The sequence below is a fragment of the Struthio camelus genome, chromosome 6 (genome assembly GCF_040807025.1).
Source record: "Struthio camelus isolate bStrCam1 chromosome 6, bStrCam1.hap1, whole genome shotgun sequence".
Classification (NCBI taxonomy): Eukaryota; Metazoa; Chordata; class Aves; order Struthioniformes; family Struthionidae; genus Struthio; species Struthio camelus.
The window spans coordinates 26,718,658-26,732,397 of record NC_090947.1 but is presented as its reverse complement, the minus strand read 5'-3'; the positions used below and the strand labels follow the sequence as shown (position 1 = coordinate 26,732,397).

General features: G+C 35.9%; 2 protein-coding genes across 8 annotated transcripts in view; one reads left to right on the top strand and one right to left on the bottom strand.

The window, feature by feature from the left end:
- The window catches only part of SLC4A10 (solute carrier family 4 member 10), a 153,449-nt gene extending 146,598 nt beyond the window's left edge, over positions 1–6,851 (top strand). For 2 of the 7 annotated variants that reach the window (XM_068948787.1, XM_068948786.1), the window contains exon 25: positions 4,508–6,851. In XM_068948787.1, coding sequence (XP_068804888.1) covers positions 4,508–4,574 — 67 coding nt within the window. In that variant the 3' untranslated portion in view covers positions 4,575–6,851. Of the gene's footprint in view, positions 1–29; positions 69–3,541; positions 3,568–4,507 lie in introns of all 7 variants that reach the window. The other 5 variants (XR_694208.2, XM_009676141.2, XM_009676143.2 and 2 more) reach the window with 5 other exon arrangements.
- The window catches only part of DPP4 (dipeptidyl peptidase 4), a 44,068-nt gene continuing 36,457 nt past the window's right edge, over positions 6,130–13,740 (bottom strand). Inside the window, exons 24-26 of the mRNA XM_068948788.1 lie at positions 11,157–11,229; positions 10,830–10,903; positions 6,130–9,958 (exon numbers count right to left, since the gene is read on the bottom strand). Of these exons, the coding sequence (XP_068804889.1) occupies positions 9,860–9,958; positions 10,830–10,903; positions 11,157–11,229 (246 nt within the window). The 3' untranslated portion in view covers positions 6,130–9,859. The remainder of the gene's footprint in view (positions 9,959–10,829; positions 10,904–11,156; positions 11,230–13,740) is intronic.

Here is a 13,740-nt window from a genome sequence, read left to right as displayed (position 1 = left end):
ATTGTTTCATGTCACATTTTTGTCATAAGCTCCCCTTCCTAATCACTCTAGAAGCTGATTCCCCAAAGGTAAGACCCTGTCCCTCAACCTTCTCCTTGATTGTATCTTCCTATTCTAAGTGGTGTCATCTAGGAACCCAAATGACTTTACTGTGTGTAACTTTTGGGGAGACAGAATGAAAAGAAACCTCAAACAGGAAGGTAAAAATGTCTTCATCAAAGTCCTTAATATGATAATTTGAAATATATTATGTATTAACATTAGAAACAGTAGGCAAGTACATTTAAGCGCTAAACTGAATTTATTCCTAGCATTTTTTTTCAGTAGTTGTGTAGTTTTTTAAACGTAAAGTGACAATCTGCCTATTTCTAAATCTAGTGTTCAAAACAGGCTTGATGTTTGAAACATCTAGTCATTGTTTTTTGGGGAAAAGATGCTGTAAGGGGGAAAAAAAAAAGTCATGTTTTTTTTTTTTTAATTTTGTCACCCCAAAATGGCATGCTGCCTTTCAGTGTCGTTCCTTTGCCTAAACAGCATAAACAAGATGACAATTAATGACTAGAGAATCTTCATTTCAAAGACCCATGAAGTAGTTCACTAATGTGAACTAATGTGGTCATTTTAGTGCTGTTTTACTGTCAGTCAAAACAGCAGTGCAGTTCTGTTTTGTCTTCCACTGTACGCATGGGCTGAAAAGGATCCAGCCACAGTGAAGTTAGCCTGGTGCATGGGAGAGGGACGTACAGTAGTTTTTTCGTATGCGGGTATAGTGTCCAGGCTGTGAAAGCCTTGAGAACGAGAAGAAACTTTTGTGATACATTCACAGCCAAGTGATATGCAGTAGTTGCCATTTTTCTAGCGGATACTGCTTCTTTGAGGGTATGAGATGGATTACGTGTGTGCGTACGTGTATACGCGTATGTGTTTATATAAAATTTTTTTTCCCTAAAATTTTCAAAGAAAGGATCATCCACATAGATTGTGGCACAGAAAACACTGGTAAAAGATAATTTGACCGTTACACTGCAGTAAAATAGAAGCTCATATTTTAATGAGTTCCTTCATTTGAACCTAGGTTCTGTTCTGGCATATTTGCTCATGAAAGCAAGGACTCAGGTCAAAAGGAACTAAAGGATCACAGTCTAGAAACATCCTGTTGTAAATTAACAACTCCTAAAGAGTCGGAAGTCCTGCTTTTTCATGTGCCCTAGCTTGTCTCATATTCCAAGACAGAAGTAGTTTCAAAAAACTTTAAATTCAGAGAGCTCGCTGGGGACAACATTAATCTTAAATGATATTAGAGACAGAGCTAAAGAAACATTATGTTCCTAAATGCATGTGCTGTTCCGTGAAGGTATAATTTGGTCCTAGGTTAGTACTGAAAATAAATAAATGCTTGGATTGGTGCCAGTTGTAAGAATAATTTGTGTAAATGATCAAGACCACCAATATTATATTATACAACTTGCTTCAGGGAAGGGATCTTACCGTAGGGGAAAAAAATTGTTTTTTTATTCTGAAATTAATTTTACTGATGCCTTTTGAACTAGAGAAGCATTTAGTAATTATTTTTCCTTTAGTCAGGTCTACTTTCCTATACTAATATCCCCAAATAATATAAGAAATATTATACTAAATATTATTTTTGTATTTAATAGCATATAGTTTACATTTAATATTCACTTACATTATTATTTATATAAAATTAATTATGTTAATATCCAATATTAAATAATAGTTAATAAAATTTGAACAACTTATGATGCTGTACTTTGATTTCATATAATGCCTTTTACAAAAGGCATGATAAATTAACAGCCTAGAATGATTTCTGAAATACATGAACTCTGGAAGTTTTTCGTACTAATGCAATACTGAGTTGACTTATGCAAAGAAAGACAGGCCAATAATAAACTAGATCTCCAAAGAGAGATTTTAGGCAGGAAAGAGTTATATAAATGAGCCTGTTCAGTGGATAGTATCTATAATAACTCTGTCCCATCTCTGGTGCTGTGAGGTGGCATAGTTTGTGATAACTCTTACATCACAGACTCTTAACAGTATTTAAGTGTCTAAAGAAGGAACTTTGCTGCTGCTGCCTAACCACAGAAGCACTTAAACTCTACAGTAGCTTAATTTTTCATTATTAAAGTTTCTAGGGACCTAAACCTCTGCTTTGGTTTATAACCTGTCTTGTTTTGGAATTGAACACCTGGATGCCTAGCATAGCTCTCTTTGGTGCATTAACATTAATTATTAATTAAAAATTATTATCAAATTACTATTAAATTATTAAAATTATTATTAATTAAAAATTAAATATTTCTCTGATTTTGCATATTAATATTGTTAAGTCCTTTGGGTAGCAATCTGAAAGCACGTGTAGAAGATCTGGCCCTGAATAAAAAGGTCATAGCTGCCCTTTTGTATTGGAGTATTGGAGAAAGAAGCACCTATAACTTTGTAAGTGGCATAAGTTCCCTTCTTTACGTGAAAACATGTAAGTCCCACATCGCAAACCTTCCTTCTCAGGCTCGTCAGCATACTGCTGTGGTAGGGAGGAAGAGGGCTGTCCTGTCCCTGACAGAGCCATCAGTTACATGGTTTGCTGATAGAACACCAGAGCTGTCCTTTTTCAAAATTCCCAAGGCATTAATGCCTGTATCTACAGGAGATGCTCAGAGATGTGACGCCTAAATAGAAGGAAGACTCTCCTGGTATCACTGAGGCACCTAATACCTGGAAATAATATAGGCTTCAAAGCATGCACGTTATTCTCAGTGTTTGCTTTTATTAAGCACAGGTAACTGCCTGCTGTATTGCTTTTTTGTGGAATCTATTACTAAGAGCCTCTACTTGCCTCTGTGTGCTTAAATTAACTCTATGAATTCAGTTAGGGCAGCACAGAGCTTTAGATGTATTCATCTAGACTTAAAAGCTTAATCCACGAAGACGTGCCCTGTAGAAAACACAATCTGTTTATATCTTTTCTTCTGGTGAATTTATTAATGATGGAAATCATTCTGTTGACCATCAGAAAGATGTATCCCGTGTATTCCTTTGTAGCTGGGATTTGTGCTATAGGAAGTCAAGGTAAAAATTTACAAAACCGGGAGTACTTTTGGTCTAATGCATAGAGCATATATGTGAAAAGTGTGCAGAGTGTGAAGAAATGTAACTGTCTTTTCAAAACACATGTGCAGTTCCTGAGCGATAACGCACTTTAAATCCACTCTCAGGAATTTGTTTGCATACCCTTTGTATGCAGAAAGTTTAACATACCAATTCTGAAGGTGACAGATTTGGCAGTTGAAGTGGCAGGATTTGGTATTCTTTAGCTATTTCCATTAACACCTCTGGAGGCTGCCATAGGCATAGAAATAAGCTCTGACTGAACTGAATTCTAGCCTTAAAGCATTTTTTACATGAAGAAATCTATCAGATGATTGTAAAATTGTGCATGAATCGTATTAAGAATTTGAGAATTGATCTTGATTTCTTTAAGCATTGTGTAACTCAGCCTATTTCTCATTCATTCTAGTTAAGGAATTATTCCCATGAAACCTGGTAGGTTATGTGCTTGATACAGATTTGTTCTCAGAACATCTCTTTTAAGATGACACCCTTGTCACTCTTTGTTGAAGGCTTGATTCGCCTGTGTTTTGGAAGCCTCTTTGCATTTCAATAGTGTGATTAAAACTCATTGCAACAACATAACTTTTTTTTTTTGTATTTAAGCTGTTATAAATTAGGACCCTCGTCACAAACAAAAATAATCTGCTTTGCACATTTTTTTTTTTAGGCAAAACAACAGTGTTTGAATTGAGGAAAAAAAAAGCTGAATCCAAATTTGAACTCTGCTTCATATTTCTTAGTGATATTGCCTAGTAAACCTGCCTTGTAAACCTTTTCTTTAAAAAAAAAAAAAAAATGTTGTTCCTGATATCATGTATACTAGCGCAAGTATATATTAAATTGACCTCCAGGTGGGCAATATTGTCATTCCCCCTTTCCTGCCGCCTTCTGCTCTCCCCAATAAACTGAAAGCCAAACATGACAGTTTTAAATGGGCTTCCACTGCTGTCTCTTCAGATAGATTTCTTGTGAATCTATATTGAGCAAAAGAATACATGTTAAAGCAAAGAAATACTTACTGTAACTTGTAACTTCTTGTTTGTGCCATTTAAGAAAATGCTGATACTGCCTGAAAAACCATACCATTACCATTGTTTAATGATTTAACAGTTGCATTTGCAAAAAAAAAAAAAAAAAGCTATCTCTGCTTGCATGCTGTCTGTCTGTACATCTTAAGTTCTCCACCAACCTCATCACTAAAATGCTGGCTGATGTCTTCTGCACCATTCAACACAGCAACTTGCTTCCCAGTTTGTGCTATGCAGCATGAAAAATTAATTAAAATATCAGTGCAGTGTTGATTTTCAGGTAAAGCATTAATGTAATATGATAGTGCTCCTGTAACTTTTTTTTTTTTTGCTTCTTTTCCTAGTGTTGAAATCCGAAGAGAGAAGAAAGCTGACTCAGGAAAAGGTGTTGACCGGGAGACTTGCCTATGACTCACTCTTCAATTAATTTTTTACAAATGAATGAAAGGAGTGCCACAATCGTTAAATATGACTGATGTGCTCTTGTAACCTTTTGTCTGTCATCCCAGACTAGCACAGGTAATGTAGTGCAATATTTGTCTCATTTCATTGTGTCTAAATGTCTACATTGTCTAGTATCCGTGCAAAAATCTACTGTAGTCAATGCAAAAAATCTTCACTTTCTTTGCTGGTGTTGGCCATTCATCAGTACCTGTGTCACATATTTAACAAGCAACGTTTCTTTCAGATTCAACTTACTTGTTAATAGGTTTGTACTGTATTTTGCTACTTTTTCTGTGTGAGAATCCTTAATAATTTTCATTCAATATGAACTTGAAACACTTGTTCCATTTTTTTTTTAATCTCTTAAGTAAATGTTTTTAAGAGACCGAAATTAACAAGTAAATATTAAAGATGTTTTTAAAGTGAAAACTGATCTGACCCTATGAATGCTAAGAGGATAACCCTTTCCTCCTCAAGCTATCCTTTTGAAGTCATGGATTACTCTTGCAATGGGGATTGCAGGGTCAGATTCTTTCTGTACTTGTGCAGTTTTCCTTGATTTAATACAGTATATTTAATATTCAAATTTGTATGTAACGGGAACATAGTCTATATATACATATATATATATATATATATATATAAAAACATATATTAAAACACATTCTCTCACATTATTTGAAAAAAACCACCACATCCTTTGATGTGAAACTTTGGTATGGTATTTGTTAAAACGCAATCTGTGGTTACAATATCTTATCATCTTGTACTGTACGAACATTTCCTTGGTAAGCCAAACTACTTTATTATGTCATTAATGAATCCATTATTTTATAATAGGAGGACTTTTGTAAATATAAACTGTATGCCACAAGCAGTTATATTACTTGCCCAATAATTTTCCTCTCTATTGCCTAAAGTACAGCCACATAAATGGCATATTTATATTGTCCTTTCTCTCTCTCGCTCTCCTAATAACTGTAAACCTCTGTACTCCAGACGTCATTGTGTATAATACTTAAACAGGTATCCTATTGTTATTTTTGTTACAGCTCTTTTCACTTTTCCATCAAGTACATATTGATTGAAAGATTAAAAACAACATTGCAAAGATGTGGCTTTAAAACCATTGCAAAGAATTTTTTTCATAACATATTTTGTTATGGCATGATCCTTCAAGATGTTTTCTTTGTGTAAAACAAATAATGCAAGATTAAGTATTCAATTACTAGAGCAAAAGTTTTATGGATTATTTGAAATTCACTAATTTTTAAATTTTTTTAAGACAAATTTTTAAAGACTAAATGAAGGCTAACTCTCATCATTGTGTTTTTTTGCTTTGCATCCGAGGAATGAGAGTCTACAGTCTTGTAATCTTTATAAACTCATTTACAGGGCTTTAACAGCCCCTAGCTTTCCAAACCACAATAACCTTTCCATTCACCTCATGTGAATACCTTTTCATATCCAGCACATTTAAAATACTCCTTCCAACGTTTGTTTGTGTGTGTGTGTGTGTGTGTGTGTGTTTTACTACTTCTTTAGCCATAAACAACAACTGCATTTTGCTGCAAACTAATAGGGTCACTGTTCTAAATTCTACGTAGTATTATCAAAGCCCATCAAAGGTCATTTTTATGGGGGGGAGGGGGGGCAGGAATCTAATGCACACAAAGAAGGATTTACATATAATTAAATGTTTCTATTTATAAATTTAGGAAAAAATGCTGCTGCATTAAGGTTAAATGCTTTGTTTTGTGTATTTGATGCTAAATTGTATGATTCCAGTTGTTTTAAGGCTAGTATAGAAGTTCAATACTGGTTTGTCCTGAAAGCAGCCTGGTGGTGTTTTAATATATTGCTGACTTTGTTACACATAATGTATACAATCAAAGTGTATTAGTTTCACTTGACCAACTCTTAGAATATTAAGAAATCAGTGTATTTAATGGCATTTCTGTATTTCTGTTCAGTATTTCAGAGTGGGTTTTTTTTTTTTTACAGTCACTCTGTTCTTGTGTGAATTTTAATGATGTTCCAATGTTAATCTCAACATTCTGCACTCACACACAATATACAGCAAATTTAGTGTTATATTTACTTCTAATTTCATATTCCTGGTCAAAATTACTCAATTTCTTGGATGTAATTTATTACAAAAGTTTATGTGTACATGTGAATAGAGTATTGTGTTTTTCACAATTAAGAAATGTTATGTGAAAAATAAATATTTATCTATCTTAACTAACTTTCAATTTCTATTTTTACATTGCAAGAAAGACCCAGAACAAATATGCAGTACTTGGTACAGTGTTTTAAATGTCACTTGTCACTTGAAAATACATCACAAGTTAATGAATAGTATAGCTCAGTCGTGCAAGCTGCTCCATTCCTGAGTGGAATCGCACTAAAGTATGCCATCGTCTCTCTGTATGGGCAAGTGGTGTGTAGCTGTTAGCCATGTACTTGATGTGACTCTTCACAGTAAGTACGCAGTTGAGGATAGCCCATAACCGACCTGTGTCAGAAAGAGCTTGGGAATCCCTTTCTGAGTCATGAGTTGATTCCCCTTCTTGCTTTTGGGAGAGATGATGTGGACCAGGCAGGCGTAGCTAAGGCTTTTTAAAGCTCAATAGGTAAGTAAGTTCTTACAATTTTTAAAATTCCTAAATGCTATAATAGTTAAAGTGTTTAATAGTTAATTGAACACCTGCTCAGCTACTGGCTAATTCTAGGAGCTTCTACTATTCTCCTAGAGCCTAGCAGAAACCCAAACACTGATGAACTCCACCATATTAAGCCCCTCAGATTTGTCACCTAGTTTTGGCCCAGAGGCTGGAATCTAAGCCTTCCAGCCTCAGAACTTTAACTAACTGTCAGACTCTGGCTTTAGCTCTTTCTGTTAGTATTTTACACAAAGCGTACTGTACAAACAACTTTTGTTTATCCATTTGACGCAGGGAACAAAAAAACCCAAAAAAGTAAGTATTAAGAGCCTCACTGTAGCATGTGGCAGTATTTCAGCTGCAATTGTTTCCTAGTGACAGCTTTGTATGTTAATGAAATGAGTTGGTGTTCTTCTGTGGCGTCATGTTCAGGTATCTTGCAGTCACTGTGCATTTTGAGGAAGGTGTCGCTCCTAACTCAGGGCTGGCTATTCCCTGAGACAGCTCTATTGTCTTACTGTGAACATTATTCTCTGGAGCCTACAGGAGACCTATAAGAGAGAGAATGCTAAAGCACCTTAAAAAAAAAAAAAAAAAAAAAAGGTGGCTTCATACCCTACCAGCAGCCTATTATAGTAGTTGCTTTCCAGATAAATTTAAAAGTAAATGTAAATGTAAATTAAATGCAAAACCTAACGTGGCTTTGCGTACACAGGCCAACCGCGGTCATAATGATTTTTTTTCTTTTCCCCCCCTTTATAGCCTGCCTGCATTGTTGTGGCGCAGCTTTATTCTGATTCATGTTTCTTCCTGTTGTGCCAAAAGACTCATTCCCTGTGAGCTTACATTAGGGAGCTAGATACTTTCACCTCTCAGAACAAACAGATAGCCTGTAGTCTATAGCACTCATACAGTGATGCCAGTCTGCATTAGAACCACTAGTAAATTAAACCTAAGGCTGTATTTGTAATCTTCATCTCCTCTTTGTTTTCTGAAAAGTTTAGTGTGTGAGTCAAGAAGGTTTGCAATTAATTGTTTATGAAACCCAAAAACTTTACCTTCCACTTCAGCTCCTCCCCGCCTTTCATGTAAGGACAAACCTTTTTCCTCTGCTCCTCCATGCTTTATCTGGCTGTATGATGTACTTTTCTAGTCATACCTAACGTCACTAGTAACCCACAATATACATCTATCTGCAATCAATCACATGCTGACATCGTGTATCACGAAGCTAAGCGTTAGATAATCATGTCACACTCCAGTACATGGTAACACTAAACAAACAGCTTTATGTAAAGCAGAAATTTACTCTAAGTCTCTTAAAATTAATTAATTTTATTTATTTTTATAAAATTATAGGAGTTGGTTAATTTCTGGAGCAGGCTTTTCAATTATATAGACTACACATCCTTTCATAACTTAATGTCTTTATTATTTTAAAGCAGCAAAGTTTGTAGTACAAGTGGTTTGCAGCTTTTCTATCTATGTGAAATTTAGGAAAACATTAAGTCTTATCTTCAGATTGAAAAGCCTACCTGGAGTGCTGAGAATGGAGCTGGTTTACTGGTAGGCTGCAAGGAAAAAGCAGGTTTGCTAAATAGCACATTCTTATGAGAGTTACAGTCTAGCCTGTGCTTTAACTGCTAGTTTGCAATTTTAATGGTGTTTGTTAGGAAACTAAAAAAAAAGATAGAATTTCTGAACCATATCGGAACAATAAAGGACTACTGGAGTCCCCAGATAAGCACTCACCAGTGCGTATTCCCATAGTAGCAGCCTTTTGGACTATAAAGTAATGGTAGGAAGCAAAGAAATGCAGTGCAATAGGTTTGAGTGGGTATCATTCAGAAATCTTTCTTTGCTGAAAGCTAGTTACGTGCTTTCTTTGCAGGACTTACTTACTTACTTACTTAAACAGTTGTCATCCAAGAGAGTGTAGAGTAAATACTAATACTAAATAAAGGCATTAAGAGAGGTGTTGCATTCTGTATAGAAAATATTAACTTTGTAGGCTTCCCAAGATTATATCTAAGTCACTGATCAAAAATTAGATAATTAATTGCTGCAAAAATCTATTTAAAGGTGGTTCATCAATATTTTCCCAGAAAAAATATCTTATTTCTTTTTACTGGACTTGGAAAAAAAAAAAAAATCTCTCCATGGAAATGTTACTAATTATTATTAGAATTCTAAAATTGATCTCCACATCAGTTCAGTTCCTCTGTGACGTTATGTTCCGTACTCGTTACACCAATATAGAAACTGGACTATTTCCCTTTTAGACTGAAATATCAAAAGATACTAATGCAAGCAAGTACTATACTTTTCAAGTTTGACAATATACATACTTTTTTATGACATTAATGGCCTGATTTAACACAATTAATAAAAATGCAATAGTTGTTTGGCAACAGAAATCATCATAAAGAAAGATCAGCGTTTCATTGTGTACACAGGTATCCAGGAGATAACCCCTACCCTCATCTTCATTCATAAGGTTGATACTGGCTCAACATCATACATTGTGATAGAGTTTTCTGGAGAAGTACCATCACTAACAGCCAACATGCTGGTGCAACTCCTGCGCTAGAGCAATGAGAAACACTGTTTTATGAAATGGCTCATATGGGTATAAATATGCTTATGTGCTTGACCGGTAATGGCATGGTCTTTGTCGGTATACCACTGTGGGAGAGAAAAATACAGAGAATGTTAGCCCTCGCCAAATGCAAATCATTAATGAGACATGCTAGAAATAAAGACACATGAAGCCATTAAAAATTAGGTCAGTGCTAGGCTAACTCAGTATGAAGATAAAGACAGGGTGGTGGTAGCGAGCTGCTGTTATCTATGTCACTGCTTTGTGTGTGGGTTACACCATCTATTCATGCACTAAACATACATAATATGAAATGTATACACGGCTTGTCCACATGGAGGTTAGACACAGCTCCTCATTTCAGAGCGCTAGCCAGTCGCAACACCCCACAAGTCTGGCTGAAGGACAATCATGACCTGGCACATTTGGCTTCCTTCTGTACTTTTTTTTTTCAGCATTGCTCCCCAAGAGCTGGGAGAGCATAGGAAAAAAAATGCTAGCGTCTTAGACTGGCATCTTTCATGTACAATGTAAGAAAGGGCAAATAACTACTTGGTCTTACAAGTTCTAGCAGAGAAACACCAAAACTGACAGCCAAGTTATCTTGGAATAAGGAACTAGACTTAGCTAAAGTTAAACATTTTTCTTATACTTTATTGGCCTGTGGGTATATGTGAAGCATGGCTGTTTGTTTAAAAACACAGAAAAATTAACAAAATGAAAGATAAGGTAAATAGGGTCAAATACAAGAAAAAGCTGCTTTAAAATTTTTTCTTGTACAGAAGATATATGGGGCATTATATTAAAAGTTTCAGTTACTGAACATGAAATGCAAACATGTGAACTTCGGTTTAAGATGGCAATTAATTAATTTATACTCAACAGGGCAGTTCTTGCTACTATGGTCATATCACAAGTCCATTTCTGTGCCAATAAAAAAACAAAACAGAGTCATACCATTGCCTGAAAATCCACCTCAGCATCAACAAGAGCTTTGGAAATCTGTGCTGCTTGCTGAAAGTGAACATTATCTGAAAAATAGAAGAAAAAAGGAAAAAGGTAAACAAAAAATTGCTTCTGTACTACTCTGGGGAAAAAAAAGCAAAACAATGAACACAGAAGACTCCCCAGCACTGCTGACTGAAACCACAAATTAGTTGTAGAAAGCAGTATTATTTTATTGATGTAAATGTAACAGCCTTGCCCCTTCATGCTTTTGTTTTGTCAGTAGTAGAATTGTGAACTTGTCTGTAATACTAAAATGTCTAATTAACTGCAGCTCACCATCTGCTGTTCCATGAATAAGGAGATACTCAACTTGCTTGAATTTTTCAGCTCTGGCCATTACTGTTGAACTCTGAAATTAAAGAAAGAAAAAAAAAAAAGATGCTCTTTCTTTGTTAAAAGGTGATTTGCTACCAAGTGACATTCATTCCTGTTGACAGAGTCTGGGGATCCTTTGGACAAAAGCAGCAACCCCTGCCCCCCCACACCTACCAGCTAGCATGTTCACATCTCCAGCAGCACTGTGCTTGCATGCAAACTGTTCTGCACTGGTCTGGAATTACTACCAAGGGTCATGTCTGTAGAGTAACAAGCAATTCTAGAGGAGAAGAGTTTTGTGAGTGAGCTACACATTTAATGCATTGCTAACATGTTGTTAGCCTGCAGCATACCACTTGCCATGGGTTTCCTCTGCTACACAGCAGACAAGTTAAAAAATGTTGCCATGGCAACAGTGCACCCTATGATAGCAGGGAGTTGCTATTACAGAGACTATATGCATTATTTTCCCCACCTAAATATAACACTACAGTTTACCTGTAGATAAATAACAGACCTAATATTTCATCATTCTCAAGTTAAAATGGCTGAGAAGAGGTTTAAGACAATGCTCGCCTCCAAATACAATGCAGAAATGCCTGGGGAAAAAAAAAAACCCAACCCAACACTAAACCAAATCTATAAATAGAAGCCAAATGGCACATTGGGACTGAAACAATATTGTGAGGAAAAAACCCAGCAACTAAGGTTAAAGAAACTTAAAGCACAGTAACAGTATACTCACTAGAACATAGTAACCACCTGAGCTATAGTGCTGTGAGTAGGTGCTAAAGAATGTGGAAAGTAAAAAATCACAAAGATTTCATTTGGGCAAGGAAAGGGCATATGATCATGCTCTGACATGAGGGTAGGAAGAAGCAAAGGGACACATACAAGACATTGTGGACTTGGTGAGAAATCCAACATAATGGGGAAAAGCATGTTGAATGAAAATTTCTTTCATGTTAGCAGTATTACAGGGCTCCTCTGCTGAAGATTCCTGAATTCCTGTGGAAGTTTGCTCTACAGCAAATAAAAGACAGTATGGAAAGGAAAAAAAGTAATATGGAATGAGGATGAGGAATCCAATGAGGAATATAGATTTTTTTCCCCTTGCTACTGAGGCTGTATCCTTGCATATGGATCTTTTATGTAGTCCTTCCTGCAAAAAAACCAACACACCACAAAAGTGTTCAAATTTCCTTAGGTCTCTTGTACACTCATCCAAAGCATCTTTAAAGCACATATAAAACTCTTTTGTCGTGGCAGAATAGTGTATTGCAACCCTCTCATAAGTGAAATTAGCTCTTTTTGATTATTCACCCCAATTTTAAAGACCTGTTCAGTCAGGGGTGGGAGGGAATAAAGCTCCAATCTCTAAAACTATAATTGCTCTCTGTTGATAATGAAAGGCTGTGGATCAACAGGAATCCCATGTAATGCATGGAAATCAGTGCACACTGGAAACATGCCGTTGTGTCCATTGAAATGAGTTGGTATCATAGTGTAAGAACAGCTATCTTAAGAGAGTGCCAAAAACTGCAGAGAGGACTTTGATTCAGTGAGGAGCACTGGTGCAGCAGTCAACCTCGAGAATGAAACACAAAGTAATGGCCTAGTGATTTCAAAAACAAAAACAAAACAAAAAAATCCCACAACAACGAAGCAACATCTTTTGATTGAAACATTTTCTACATATGCATATTGAAACTTGATAAAGCTCCTTCATAAACTTCCTCCCACCAAATCAGTGCTGGCTGAAGGGAGAGCAAACCTTGAGTGCGTGGGAGCCTGATTTGACTAATGAATTTGACTTTCCAGAACCAGTTTTAAGAAAGGAATATCACTGTTTCTCTTCCAAGCATTTGATAAAACTATTTCTAAAATACTTCAAAAAGAAGGAACACACAAAAGAGATCCTGGAAAACAATTCTTTCTCAGTGTTTTATCACGTGAAATGGTTTCTGATGGTCATTCAGGGCTGTGCTCTACCTATACTCGACATGAACAGTCCCTTCCCTGAAGCGTGCTCTATGGATACAACTTTTTTGTCAAAAAAGGTTGCAAAATGGGGAGCAATCTCAAGTTAGACACCATTACAGCTCAAAGCAACAGCTAAATAGGCTGAACAAACCCCAAGTGGACAGCAAATAAATTCAACTTAATTTATTCCTTCCTTTCTGTAGTTACACCGCAGCGACACAAGCTCTGAAAAAGGTACTACGTATAAGTACTCAGAATTAGGCCCTGCTGAGTGTAACTGGCTTTTCTAAAGATCACACAGCAGTCAACATTTTATCAGCACTCAACAAACAAGTTAAGGTTTGGCTGAAACTGAAGGTCTCTCTCCCTTTAGCATATTCTCAGATAATAGAACAAATGTCAAATCAGTGCAAGATGGCATATTTACAAAATTGTACCCTGTTTTGCATAACCTAATGATGCAGCAGTTCTTAAGGACTGAACATTTCAAATCTGCTAGCGAAAGATTGCCAAATCTATGACTGTTTCAAACACTTGCCAAAAGCATATCAAATTCAGAGTG